Consider the following 15478-nt stretch of genomic DNA (forward strand, 5'->3'; position numbering starts at 1 on the left):
AGGGGTAACTGGGGATGCAGTGTTGCCCTGGACCTGCATTCCAGGCTGCAAGCCTGGGTGCTCCCATCAGAGCTGAGGAAAGCCCTCAAGGAGAGAAGGGGTAAGATATGCAGGAGAGTAAGAGGGTTATATTCCTCCTGTCTTAGGGTGAAGAGATGCCCTTCCCCACCTTGCCCAGCCTGTTACCTGCTATCTCTCCCTTCAAGTGCCACATGCCACATGCCTGACCCTGTGCTTGACCCTGCAGGAAAGACAGCACCATCTAACCTTCATGGCAAATGTACATGGGCCAGACATGGTGCTATGTGCTTTATGGGGACAAGCTTTTGCTTTCTTTTTTCTTTGTTTTTAACTTTGTAAAAAGTTTTTATTGAAATATACTTGTATAAGATGCACACATCATAAGTATACAGCTTACTGTATTTTCACAAGTTAAACACACCTGATCAAGAAATAGACCATTACAGGTTGCCACAGGAGAGGGAGGAGATGGGATGGATGAATATAGGTGAAGGGGATAAAGAGCTACAAACTTCTAATTATAAAATAAGTAAGTCACAGGAATAAGGTACAGCATAGGGAATATAGTCAATAATATTGTAATATCTTTGTATGGAGGCAGATCTTCTCATGGTGAGCATTTTGTAATGTATATAATTGTATCACTATGTTGTTTACCTGAAAACAACATAATATTGTATATAAACTGTGCTTCAGTTGAAAAAAACAGACTATTATAAACACCCAGAAATCCACTTCATACTCCCTTCCAGTTAGTACCCATCCCCCAAGGGTAAGCATTATCCTGATTTGCTTTACTTTTATTTTTACATAATTTCAAAAATAGTACAGTGAGTTCCTATAAATGCTCCACCCAGCTTACCAATTGTTAACATTTTATTACTTTATTACTTATATATTAATGTTATGTATACAGCAAGACATAAAATTTTTTCTGAACTGTTTAAGAGTAAGTTATACATACAATGCCCCTTTACCCCTAAATACTTCAGTTTCCTAAAAATCGACATTTTCTTATATATCAAGGTAAAGTCCTCAAAAGTAGGGCATTACTATTGATAATAACTAATCAATAGATGTTCTGATTTGTTTTGTTTTATTTTTTGTTTTTTATTTTAGTATCATTAATATATACTTACATGAGCAACATTGTGGAACTAAACTCCCCCCATTATCAAGTCCCACCACATACCCCATTACAGTCACTGTCCATCAGCGTAGTAAGATGCTGTAGAATCACTACTTGTCTTCTCTGTGTTGTACAACCCTCCCCGTGCCCCACACACACATTATGCATGTTAATCATAATGCCCCCTTTCTTTCCCCACCCCCCTTATCCCTCCCTTCCCACCCATCCTCCCCAGCCCCTTTCCCTTTGGTAACTATTCGTCCATTCTTAGGTTCTGTGAGTCTGCTGCTGTTCTCTTCCTTCAGTTTTTTCTTTGTTCTTATACCCCACAGATGAGTGAAATCATTTGATACTTTTCTTTCTCTGCCTGGCTTATTTCACTGAGCATAATACCCTCTAGCTCCATCCATGTTGTTGCAAATGGTAGGATTTGTTTTCTTCTTATGGCTGAATAATATTCCATTGTGTATATGTACCACATCTTCTTTATCCATTCATCTCCTGACGGACACTTAGGTTGCTTCCATTTATTGGCTATTATAAATAGTGTTGTGATAAACATAGGGGTGCATCTGTCTTTTTTCAAACAGGGCTGCTGCATTCTTAGGGTAAATTCCTAGGAGTGGAATTCCTGCGTCAAATGGTATTTCTATTTTGAGTTTTTTAAGGAACCTCCATACTGCTTCCCACAATGGTTGAACTAGTTTACATTCCCACCAACAGTGTAGGAGGGTTATCCTTTCTCCACATCCTTGCCAACATTTGTTGTTTGTCTTTTGGAAGGTGGGCATGCTAACTGGTGTGAGGTGATATCTCTTTGTGGTTTTAATTTGCATTTCTCTGATGATTAGCAATGTGGAGCATGTTTTCATATGCCTGTTGGCCATCTGAATTTCTCCTTTGGAGAAGTGTCTGTTCAGATCCTCTGCCCATTTTTAAATTGGATTATTTGCTTTTTGTTTGTTGAGGTGCATGAGCTTTTTGTATATTTTAGATATCAAACCCTTGTTGGATATGTCATTTATGAATATATTCTCCCATACTGTAGGATGCCTTTTTGTTCTACTGATGGTGTCCTTTGCTGTACAGAAAATTTTCAGCTTGATATAGTCCCACTTGTTCATTTTTGCTTTTGTTTCTCTTGCCTGTGGAGATACTGTTCATGAAGAAGTTGTTCATGTTTATATTCAAGAGAGTTTTGCCTGTATTTTCTTTTTAAGAGTTTTATGGTTCCATGACTTACATTCAGGCCTTTGATCCATTTCAAGTTTACTTTTGTGTATAGGGTTAGACAATAATCCAGTTTCATTCTCTTATATATAGCTGTCCAGTTTTGCCAACACCAGTTATTAAAGAGGCTGTCATTTCCCCATTATATATCCATGGCTCCTTTATCATATATTAATTGACCATATATGCTTGGGTTAATATCTGGACTCTCTATTCTGTTCCACTGGTCTGTGGGTTTGTTCTTGTGCCAGTACCAAATTGTCTTGATTACTGTGGTTTTGTAGAAGAGGTTGAAGTTGGGGAGCAAGATACCCCCTGCTTTATTCTTCCTTCTCAGGATTGCTTTGGCTATTTGGGGTCTTTCGTGGTTCCATATGAATTTTAGAACTATTTGTTCCAGTTCATTGAAGAATACTGTTGGTATTTTTTATAGGGATTGCATTGAATCTATAGATTGCTTTAGGCAGGATGGCCATTTTGACAATATTAATTCTTCCTACCCAAGCGCATGGGATGAATTTCCATTTATTAGTGTCCTCTTTAATTTCTCTTAAGAGTGTCCTGTAGTTTTCAGGGTATAGGTCTTTCACTTCCTTGGTTAGGTTTATTCCTAGGGATTTTATTCTTTTTGATGAAATTGTGAATGGAATTGTTTTCCTGATTTCTCTTTCTGCTAGTTCATCATTAGGGTATAGGAATGCAACAGATTTCTGTGTAATATTTTGTATCCTGCAACTTTATTGAATTCAGATATTAGATCTAGTAGTTTTGGAGTGGATTCTTTAGGGTTTTTTATATACAATATGTCATCTGCAAAGAGTGACAGTTTCACATCTTCCTTACCAATCTGGATGCCTTTTCTTTCTCTGTGTTGTCTGACTGCCATGGCGAGGACCTCCAGAACTATGTTGATAAAAGTGGGGAGAGTGGGCATCCTTGTCTTGTTCCCGATCTTAGAGGAAAAGCTTTCAGCATCTCACTGTTAAGTATGATGTTGGCTGTGGGTTTGTCATATATGGCTTTTATTATGTTGAGGTACTTGCCCTCTATACCCATTTTGTTGAGAGTTTTTATTATGAATGGATGTTGAATTTTGTCGAATGCTTTTCTATGGAGATGATCATGTGGTTTTTGTCCTTTTGTTGATGTGGTGCATGATGTTGATGGATTTTTGAATGTTGTCCCATCCTTGCATCCCTGGGATGGATCCCACTTGATTATGGTTTATGATCCTCTTGATGTATTTTTGAATTTGATTTGCTAATATTTCATTGAGTATTTTTGCATCTATGTTCATCAGAGATATTGGTCTGTAATTTTCTTTTTTTGTGGTGTCTTTGCCTGGTTTTGGTAGTAGAGTGATGCTGGCTTCATAGAATGAGTTTGATAAAATTTAGTGGTGAATCCATCTGGTTTGGGTATTTTGTTCTTGGGTAGTTTTTTGATTACCAGTTCAATTACATTGCTAGTAATTGTTCTGTTTAGATTTTCTGTTTCTTCCTGGATCAGTCTTGGAAAGTTGTATTTTTCTATAAAGTTGTCCATTTATTCTAGATTTTCCAGTTGGTTAGCATGTAGATTTTCATAATATTCTCTAATAATTCTTTGTGTTTCTGTGGTGGTGGCTGTAGTGGTTTTTCCTTTCTCATTTCTGATTCTGTTTATGTGTGTAGATTCTCTTTTTTTCTTAATAAGTCTGGCTAGGGTTTATCTATTTTCTTTATTTTCTTGAAGAACCAGCTCTTGGTTTCATTAATTTTTTCTGTTGCTTTATTCTTCTCAATTTATTTATTTCTTCTCTGTTCTTTATTATGTCGCTTCTTCTGCTGACTTTGTGTCTCATTTGTTCTTCTTTTCCCTGTTTCAATAATTGTGAATTAGACTGTTCATTTGGGATTGTTCTTCCTTCTTTAAATAGGCCTGGATTCTTATATACTTTCGTCTTAGAACTGCCTTTGCTGCTTCCCAGAGAAGTTGGGGCTTTGTGTTGTTGTTTTCATTTGTCTCCATATATTGCTTGATCTCTGTTTTAATTTGGTCATTGATTCATTGATTATTTAGGAGCATGTTTTTAAGCCTCGCTGTGTTTGTGAGCCTTTTTGCTTTCTTTGTACAATTTATTTCTAGTTTTATACCTTTGTGATTTGAGAAGTTGGTTGGTAGAATTTCAGTCTTTTTTAATTTACTGAGGCTCTTTTTGTGGCCTAGGATGTGGTCTATTCTGGAAAATGTTCCATGTGCACTTGAGAAGAATGTGTATCCTGCTGCTTTTGGGTGTAAAGTTCTGTAGATGTCTGTTATTTCCATCTGTTTTAATGTGTTGTTCAGTGCCTCTGTGCCCTTACTTATTTTCTGTCTGGTGGATCTGTCCTTTGGAGTGAGTGGTGTGTTGAAGTCTCCTAAAATGAATGCATAGCATTCTATTTCACCCTTTAATTCTGTTAGTGTTTGTTTCACATATGTAGGTGCTCCTGTGTTCAGTGCATAGTTATGTATAATGGTTATATCCTCTTGTTGGACTGTCCCCTTTATCATTATGGAATATCCATCTTTATCTCTTGTGACTTTCTTTGTTTTGAAGTCTATTTTGTCTGAATCAAGTACTGCAAGACCTACTTTTTTCTCCCTATTGTTTGAATGAAATATCTTTTTCCATCCCTTCACTTTTAGTCTCTGTATGTCTTTGGGTTTGAGGTGAGTCTTTTGTAGGCAGCGTATAGATGGGTCTTGCTTTTTTATCCATTCTATTACTCTGTGTCTTTTGATTGGTGCATTCAGTCCATTGACATTTAGAGTGTTTATTGCCATTGCAGGCTTTGGATTCATGATTACCAAAGGTTCAAGGGCACCTTCTTTACTATCTAATCGTCTAACTTAACTCACTTATTACACTATTACAAACACAATCTGATGATTCTTTATTTCTCTCCTTTCTTTTTCTTCCTCCTCCACTCTTTATATGTTAGGTGTTTTATTCTTTCTGTACTCTTTGTGTTTCCCTTGATTGATTTTTGTGGCTAGCTGATTTCATTTTATCTTTCATTAGTATTTGGTTACCCTATTTTCTTTGGTGTGGTTTTATTTTCTCTGGTGACAGCTATTTAGCCTTAGGCATACTTCCATCTAGTGCAGTCCCTTTAAAATACATTGTAGAGATGGTTTGTGGGAAGTAAATTCCCTCAAGTTTTGCTTATCTGGGAATTGTTTAATCCCTCCTTCAAATTTAAATGATAATCTTGCTGGATACAGTATTCTTGGTTTGAGGCCCTTCTGTTTCATTTTATTGAATATATCATGCCATTCCCTTCTGGCTTGTAAGGTTTCTGTTGAAAAGTCTGATGATAGCCTGATGGATTTTCCTTTGTAGGTAATCTTTTTCCTCTCTCTGGCTGCTTTTAATACTCTGTCCTTGTGTTTGATCTTTGCCATTTTAATTATATGTATTGGTGTTGTCCTCCTTGGGTCACTTGTGTTGGGAGATCTGTGGACTTCCTTGGTCTGAGAGACTATTTCCTTCCCCAGATTGGGGAATTTTTCAGCAATTATTTCTTCAAAGACACTTTCTATCCCTTTTTCTCTCTCTTCTTCTTCTGGTACCCCTATAATGCAAATATTGTTCTGTTTGGATTGGTTACACAGTTATCTTAATATTCTTTCATTCCTAGAGATTCTTTTATCTCTCTCTCTGCCTCACCTTCTCTGTATTCCTGTTCTCTGATTTCTATTCCATTAACAGTCTCTTGCACCTCAGCCAGTCTGCTCTTAAATCCTTCCATGGTTTGTTTCGTTTCTGTTATCTCCCTCCTGAATTCATCCCTTAGCTCTTGAATATTTCTCTGTAGCTCCATCAGCATGCTTATGACTTTTATTTTGAATTTTTTTTCAGGGAGAATAAAGTCCCCTCCTGCTTGCTGGTCGCCTTGCCTTTCTCCACTGTCTGTGCCGGTTAACTGCACACAGGGCAAAGCCTCTGGGTTAATCCCCTAAACTGCCATGGGCAGGGCCACCTTCTAGATGGCCTAGGACAATGGCGGGCATTGCAGGCCAGCAGCGCATGTTCTGCCACAAGAGCAAAGCCCCTTTGTGCCTCCTGGTCTCCGTGCCCATCTCCACTGTCTGGGCTGGTCAACCACATGCAGGTAGCAGCCTCTGGGTTAATCCCTAAGCTCCATGGGTGGGGGTGGCCCTTGGAATGGCCTAGAGCACTGGCAGGGGTTGCAGACAAGCAGCGCATGTTCTGCCATGAGAACAGAGCCCCTTTGTGCCTTCCGGACTCTGTGCCCGTATCCACTGTCTGCACTGGTCTACCGCCTACAGGGAGCAGCCTCTTGGTTAATCCCCTGAGCTGCTGTGAGCAGGGTGGCCCTCAGGATGGCCTAGGGCACTGGTGGGGGTCACAGGCAAGTGGCGCATGTTCTGCCATGAGAAAAAAGCCCCTTCGTGCTTTCCAGACTCTGCACCCATCTCCACTGTCTGTGCAGGGCAGCCATGCCCAGGGAGCAGCCTCTGGGTTAATCCCCTGAGCTGCCGTTCCCAGGGTGGCCCTCGGGATGGCCTAGGGACTGACAGGGGTCACAGGAGAGCAGTGCGTGTTCCACCCCAAGAACAAAGCCCCTTTGTGCCTCCTGGACTCTGCGCTGGTCTCCGCTGTCTGTGCTTATCAGCTGCGCACAGGGAGTAGCCTCTGGGTCTGGGCCAGTTAGCCATGCACAGGGAGAAGCCTCTATGCTAAGCTGTGTGGTTGCTGTAGTCAGAGCTGCTCCCCAGCTGTTCCATAGCAATGGATCAACCAGTTTGCTTGCAATGCCGGCAGGGGGGAAGGAACGGCAGGCTGCTTATCACCCCATGGGGCTTCAGAACTGCATTGCCACCCAGGGGGTTAGGGCGCCTGAAGTTCCTTAAAGTCCTGCTGGACTGAGTATGCCAGGACGGTTTTGTCCACCTGTTAAACCCTTGTCCCTTTAAGACTTTTAAAGTGCCCGCTTTTCTTTTGTCCCATGGCAGCCAGCTGTGGGAACCTGTTCTCAGTCTCAATCTCGGACCTTGCTTTTCCACTCCTCCAATATCCAGTGCACCATGTAATATGTGTCTGTGCTCCCAGGGCAGACCACCAGGGCTGGTTATTTCGCAGTCCTGTGCCTCCACTCCCTCCCCACTCTGATTCTTTTCCTCCCGCTGGTGAGCTGGGGTGGGGAGAGTGCTCGGGTCCTGCCAGGTCACAGCTTTGTATCTTACCCTTTTTGTGAGATGCTGAGTTCTCGCAGATGTAGGTGTAATCTGGCTCGTGTACTGTATCTTCTGGTCACTCTTTTAGGAATAGTTGTGTTTGCTGTATTTTCAAAATATGTATGGTTTTGGGAGGAGATTTCCACCACCCTATATTCATGCCGCCATCTTGAAAATCAGAACTCTAGATGTTCTGATTTTGCCAGTTGTCACAATAATTCTCTTTACAAGAAAAGAAAGTTCTGGACCCCAAGTTGAATTCAGTTTCATGTCTCTTGAATCTCCTTTAATGTGGAACACTTCCTCAGTCTTCCCTTATCTTTCGTTACCTTGACATTTAAGGAGTACAAGCTCATTATTTTGTATAATGTCCCTCAGTTTGAATTTGTCTAATGCTTCCTTTTGATTCAACTCAGGTTATGCATTTCTGGCAAAAACACCCTCTACTGTTTATTTTCAATAAAATCACTAGGTAGCCCAGTGCTGAAAGTAAGGATAAGAAATTTGTGTTCTAGATCTCATCTATCTAAATAGACTCAACTCCCCGAGACAGGGAACAGGTCTTTTCTTGTCTCCAGAGTGGAACATGCAGGCTCTGGAGTCAGACTGCCAGGGTAGTGTTCTGTCCTACTACTTATTCCCTGTGGAACATTGCTTTATTTTCTTCATTTCTGTACTGTAGTGGAGGAAGAGATACTCTGAACTTCATAGGGCTGTGTGGATTAGAATAGCTGGTCCCAAATGAGGCAAGACTCAGCAATTGATGCTAAAACTAGTGAGTGGAGGTTTAAGGAGTAACAAGATATTTACATAGGCTCAGAATCTCTCCTCGCAAGATACTTATTAATTGCAAAGGAAAAAACAGTGGTGGAGAAACCTGGCACATACCACCTTAACCAAGATATTAAAGTTAACAGCACCAGTTATGGGATGAATCAGTCTCATGTGCCTCTTGATATAATGCACTGAGAAGAACACACTTGATTTTCTCACTTCAGCCACTCTTTGCCCATCTTAACCTTCTCTCACCAGTCTTGTTTTTGGATCAACCCAGTTATTTGCATGTTAAAATATCACTCCTGCAGCAAAAGGAGGGTGGGCTGGAAGAGAGGAGAATGGAATCTGGGATGCTGACATAGTGGTCACCAGGTCTGATGGGACTGACACCTGCCCTATGCCAGGCCTTCCTCTACAGGAATATATATTTTATGAGCTAGTTTGAGAGACTTTCCAGTCCCTTGGGTGCCTCTCTCATCCCCAGGCTCCTCTCCTATCTGCTCTGCATCCCCCAGGCTCCTTTGTTTGGGCTCCCTAGCTTCCTCTTATCACCACTGATCCCCAGTCTCATCACTTGCCCCCTGGTTCCCTTTACTGACCTTCCTACCCAGTCTTTTCTATCATCCCAGTTTCAGGTCATGGAAGAAACCCTGACCGTGATGTGAGTCAGAATTGGGGAGTCAGGAGGATGGTACTCATCTGAGTGTCTGAGCAACCTGTGGGTTCTGTGGCCCTGCCCTTTCATGAGAGGCAAATTGCAGTTCAGCCTCCCTTTTCTTCCTTCCTCCATACCTTTCCCATTCTTGCCCAGGGCCTCATTCTGCCTTCTCAGCACCCCTAGCTGCCATCTCAGTGAACACACTGCCAGGGTCATTGTCAGACCTGTTCCCTGAAGGATACCCAGTAATAGGGGTGCTTGACAGACCCCTCCTCCCTATAACCTTCCACACAGAGCCACTCAGCCCAGCCACCCATCTCTGAGGAAGCCCAGCTAGGCTTCACTTCAGCCTCCCAGCCCTTTCCTGTAAATGCACTCACAGCCAGGAGGGGTGCCATATTAAATCAAGAATGATGGAAACCAGTGGCTGTGATTATCCAGCTGAGATGTATCATGGGAGCTGGTCGCTGCTGGCTGCAGGTGAGGGCTTCTAAAACTAATTGCATATGGCTTTTATTAAGAAGATCACTCCCCCACTCTTGCTCTCCTGAGTGATTTCTTCCTAATGCCTCTCAGTCCAGTACCCTCTCCTTCTGAAGGCTGGGTCACCAGCCCTATCTTCTCCTACACTGGAACCCTGTCAAAGCAGGACCTTGACCTCAGTCCCTTCCCATTTCCTCAAAAAGCCAGGAACAGTAATAGCCTACATTTATAGAACCCTTACCAAGTGCCTTCTCTCATCCTCTGTTTTCTCTCCCAAATGCAGTATGCACAGACCAAGTATTTTCCTTTCAAAGGTCCTTCCACTGGCTAGCATTTCATGAGCCCGGACTCATAGCTCATGCCTTAAAAAGTCATTCATCCATTCAACTTTTTTTTTAAAAATACAGACTCTGTGGTAAGTATTAGGAACAGCATGAAGCTGAAACCTTTTACCTGGCTTAATCTCAGTGTCCTGTACATTTTAATCAAAAAGTTAGATCCATTTTCAGAAATTTTTCTGAATAGATATTTAGGTCTCCAGTCTGAGGGACAATCAGGATGTGCTTATATTTAGGCCATAGGTGAATCCTTCCCAGGACCATCTAGAGAGTTCCTGAGAAACCAACCAGGTCATGGTGTAACTGCTACCCATGCTTATGCCAACAGAAGTCAAGGAACCTTTCCCCTTGCCCAAGAAAATAACAGGACTACTAATACAACCTAAGATCAAGACACTGAAGAAGAGTTACAGGAAATAGAAATGTTTCCCTGTAGACTTCAGGAGGCCACAATGGTCAGATCCAAATCAGCAGAGTCATGAGAAAAGTCATTTTAGGCTTTTCAAAGGAAAAAGATACGTTATGTATGAGATCCCACACATCAGTGGATGGAAGGTACCTAGAGGCAGAATTCTCTGCCAGGAAATCTGACAAGGACGAGCTGCTCCAGTCAATAGAGGCATCCCTAGTTGCTGTTGAGACTGTACCCTGCAGACCTAGGATTCCTAGGGGAAGGAGTCTTAACAGCCACTTCTAGGCGGTGGGGGCATCCAAGTGGCCTTGGCCCCTGGCTTCTGCTTGAACCAAAGCAACTCTTCTCTTTACTTATGGAGCTCCATATAGATTTAATTAGTTAAAAGGGTTCTAGTACCCAAAAAAGGAAGGTGGGGGGATGGGGGGACACTGGGTTAGATAATGAGTTACTAAAATGCAACGAATTGTTCAGGCAATTTTGAGAAAGAAGAGTAAAGCTAGGAGTATCATTCTCTGATTTTAAACTATACTACAAAGCTCAGTTATCAAGACAGTGTGGAACTGGGACAAGAACAGATACATAGACCAATGGAATACAATAGATAACCCAGAAATAAATCCATGCCAATATGGTCAATTAATATAAGACAAAGGAGGCAAGAATATACAATGGGGAGCAACAGTCTTTTCAATATCTAGTATTGGGAAAACTGGACAGCTACATGCAAAAAATGAAACTGGATGACCATCTTAAACCATATACAAAAATAAACTCAAAATGAATTAAAGATCTAAATATAAGAACTGAAACTGAAACTCCTGGAAGAAAACATGAGCAGTAAACTCTTAAACATCAGCATTAGTAATTTTTTCCAGATATGTCTCCCCAGGCAAGGGAAACAAATGCAAAAAAAAAAGTGGGACTACATCAAATTAGAAAGCTTCTGCATGTCAATAAAACAAAAATAACAACCTACTGCATGGGAGACTATATTTGTAAATGGTATATCTGAGAAGGGACTAATATCCAAAATATATAAAGAACTCATACAACTCAACACCATAAAAACAAATAATCCAATTAAAAAATGGGCAGAGGACCTGAAAGATATTTTTTCAAAGAAGATACACAGATGGCCAACAAACACATGAAAAGATGCTCTACATTGCTAATCATCAGGGAAATGCAAATCAAAACCACAGTAAGATATCACCTCACACCAGTCAGAATGACTGTTATCCGAAAGACAAAAAATAAATGTTGAAAAGAAAAAGGAACCATCACACACTGCTGGTGGGATTGCACAGTGATGCAGCCACTGTGGAAAGCAGAATGGAGGTTTCTCAAAAAAACTAAAAATACAAATATCATACAACCCAGCAATTCCATTTCTAGGAATTTACCTGAAGAAACAAAATCACTAATCTGAAAGATACATGCACTCCTATGTTTATCATAGCATTATTTATAATAGCTAGATTATGGAAGCAACCTAAATGCCCATGAATACATGAACAGATAAAAAAAGCGTATATATATATATATATATATATATATATATATATACACACACACACAATGGAATATTATTCCCACAAAAAGGAATGAAATCTTTCCATTTGCAACCTGGATGGACCTAGAGGGTATTATGCTAAGTGAAATAAATCAGAGAAAGACAAACACCATATGATTTCACTTTATATGTAGAATCTTAAAAAGAAAACAAAGAAACAAATAAAACAAACTCATAAATACAGAGAATAGACTGGTGGTTACCATGGTGGGAGTGGGGGAGGTGAAATAGGTAAAGGGGGAAAATGTTGTTAGAATGTTTGCTATTTTGATCTGGGTGATGTTTACATGAGTGTATATACATGTCAAAATTCATCAAGCTGTACATTAAGATTTGTGTATTTTATTGCATGTAGCTCCATATAAATTTTTTAAAAATGTTTTTAATGCAGCAAAGGAGAAGGAAGTACCATTTAAAGGCCTACCAAGGGCCAGGCTAGCAGTCTTTCACACCTGAGTCATTCACATTACTACTTCTGCATTTACATTTGCTATGTGCCAGAGGCTCTGCCAAGTTTTGTATATGTTATCTCACTTAATTCTCACCAGCAGGCCACAAAGATCCTACAAGGGAGTTAGGAGCTACTATCTCTGTGTTAGAGATGAGGAAGCTTAAATTCAGAAGGTGAATTCACTTTCCCAAGGTCAGCTAACTAGTAAGTAAATGAGGTGAGGTTTGAATTTAGGTCTGTCTGGAGCAAAGCTGCTGATTTCTGCCATGTAACTTGCCCCATTATGAGCCAAAAGAGGAGTCAGCCTTTAGATGGGGTCAGTGTAGGATTAAATGAGACACTGTAAAGTGCTGAGTACAGTGCCTGGCACACAGCAGCTGTTTCACAAACAGTAGTCCTCATGCAGTTGGCAGCATGTATTGACTCCTTCTGTGAGCCAGGACCGGTGCTAGGTGCTGGAGCTGTAGAGATAAACAAAATATGCTCTTTGTCACTCAGAACCTCATGGTTGAGTAAGGGGAGAAAAACAGGCTGTTGACTAAGCATTCTGGAGGTCCCAGGGGCAGGCATGAAGCCTTACAACAAGCTCCTGAAACAATATGATATTTAAGCTGAGATCACAGGGCACTTAAAGGAAGATGAGAATAGAGAAGACTTGTAGTGAGGGAGCAGTATAAACAAAAGCCCAGAGGCAGGAACACTCTGAGTCCCATCACTCAGGAGAGGTGAGGAAACAGACCCAACAAACCCTTAGAGGCCAGCTTCCATCATTTCAAGCTCCTTGTAGTTGGCACACTTCTGTACCAGCCAGGGTGTGTGCATCTCACCGTCAGAGCCTTCCAGCCCAGTGGACCTGAAAGCTGAGAGGGACTGGGTGGGCGGGGAGGAGGAGGAGGAGGAGGCAGATATATGGCTGGAGTCATCAGAGGCAAGTAATGTATGTGGCGCCTGAGGGAGCGGCACAGTCACACTGTGGATTTGAACCGGCAAGCGTCGCTCCACTGGGATCGGCGCCGAATTATTGCTCCATATGAAACCCAGGACTGATGGGAGCTTTCAGTTATAGACTGATAACAACAGCCAAAATTGGATTGTTTGCTATTTATTTTTTTTAACTTCTGTCAAGGTCACTACTGTAACAGGAAAACACGCCCAAGCTGCAGGTATTTTTCATCCACTCTGCCCGCAAGAACAATCTGCAGCCACAGCTTTTGTGACAGAGCCTTACCTTGGCAAAACTGCCACTGTTATGCGGTCTTAGGAGAAAGGAGCCTCCAGAAGACCCAGGTCTTGTCCCATTCTAAGACCTGCCTCTTTCCCCCATCCTCCAGCCTCCATAAATGCTTTATCATTGGACCCACGCCCTCATCCCTCCCAGCCTGGTCTCCAGCCCGTCCCACAGCACCCACCTAGCCAGTGCTCCAGTTTCTTCAAGCTTCCAGTCTCCCAGAGAGCCTCCCCAGAAATGTTCCACACTTTGTGTATCCTTCCCTTCCCTGTACCCCTGCACCACCCAGTCTAGCTGGTAATTCTCTCCTCTTTATACCTATCATCAAATTCATTTTTGCAAACGTTCACCATATGCCTCCACTATACCAGGACTTGTGCTGGGAATAGCAGTGAGTAAAAGACAGTGCCTGCTCATAATTAGAGCTCATAATTTAGAACAGATTCACAAACATGCAACAAACTTGTTTCCAAGTAGCTTTTGTTGGTTGGTTGGTTTTTTAGTGCTAGGTACAAACAAGGCTTGAAATAGGCATGCATGCTTTGGAACCATGAGAAAAATGGTTGATTCTGAGTAGTATTTGTGGAGAGGCTCTGCTTCACATCCCCTGCCCAACTTTGAGCTTCCTGAGGGCAAAGCCTGGCTCTCCTCTCCTCCCTCACAACATGACTAAGCTAAGACCTCCTCCTCCTGCCTTTTCTGAAGTGGACCAAGCTCAGAGCTGGACATATGCCAGGCACTCAGCATCATCTAGAACCTTCCAGGGGGACAGGTTATAGTCCTCCTCCTCCCCGCCCCATGTCTCCATCATGGTATGCACAGGGTTAGGTACACAGCAATTGCTGAATAATTGTGTTTATCTGAGCAGTATTGTTGAAATTGAAGGATATTCTGGTTTGAAAACCAAAAAGGCTTTCAAGAGGGTAAGTGGAAAGGGACAGGAACCTACATTTGTTAAGCACTTACTGCATGCCAGCCATGATGCTAGGCACATTATATACATTGTCATATTTAATCCCCAGTTTACAGATGAGAAAACTGAGGTGCAGTAACTTGATCCCAGTGATAAGCATATCTTGTAAGTGATAAAGCTGGGACTCAAACTTAGTTTTCTGTCAGACTCCAGGGTCAAAGGTTAAGGTTAATCTAGTGGTACTTACTAGCAGAGTGAGCCAGGACCTCTGAGCAGTGGCCACCTGTGGGAAGGAAATGAGGCGAGAGCTGGGATGATGAGACAGTGGAAGGATGGGGCCACCCTCCAGTGGTCTTGAGCCAAAGCTGTGCATCAGGACCCTTGGAGACCCAGACTTGGGTTTAGATTTTGACCCAGGATGAAACTCGGTTACTAGTGCTCCTAACACTCCTAAGTCACCCTTCCTCTCTCCCCACAGTACCAGGAGAAGCAGCGAAAGTGGGAGGCCGAGGAGCGGCGCCGCTTTCCCCTGGAGCAGCGGCTCAAGGAGCACATCATTGGCCAGGAGAATGCCATCGCCACAGTGGGTGCTGGTAAGCATGTGGGTTGCTGGCCAGTGCACAGGGGTTGCTGCTGCAGTGAGCAGTGAGGCATACATCTGGCTGCCACTGTCCTGTGGGGAGGTGGCTAATAATATTAAAACTTGATGTTTGTGGAGCACTTTCTGTGTGTCTGGCATTGTGATAAACTCTTTGCATATGTCGTATCATTTAATCAAAGCAACCCTTTTTACAGATTAAATCCCATTTTACAGATGAGGAAGCTGAGACATGCAGCATTTAAATAATGGCTCATGGCTGCTTTCCTCTGCTTAGAGTTTAACTCTGACCTATATCTAGTCCACTGCCCCTGAAACCATTCCTTTCAGGTGAGCAAACAGACCCAGAGAGGAGCAGAAGTTTGTCTATTGCTAGCAATGTAGCCAGAGCCAGAACTTCTATCTCCTGTCTCCCAGCTTAGGACTCTCAGTATAGTT

At 42.1% G+C, this 15478-nt stretch overlaps 1 protein-coding gene across 1 annotated transcript in view; it reads left to right on the forward strand.

Moving 5' to 3' along the window:
- The window catches only part of CLPB (ClpB family mitochondrial disaggregase), a 147389-nt gene that overhangs the window by 106848 nt on the left and 25063 nt on the right, over positions 1-15478 (forward strand). Inside the window, exon 7 of the mRNA XM_037026274.2 lies at positions 14921-15035. Coding sequence (XP_036882169.2) covers positions 14921-15035 — 115 coding nt within the window. The remainder of the gene's footprint in view (positions 1-14920; positions 15036-15478) is intronic.

This window comes from Manis javanica, chromosome 11 (genome assembly GCF_040802235.1).
Source record: "Manis javanica isolate MJ-LG chromosome 11, MJ_LKY, whole genome shotgun sequence".
NCBI lineage: Eukaryota > Metazoa > Chordata > Mammalia > Pholidota > Manidae > Manis > Manis javanica.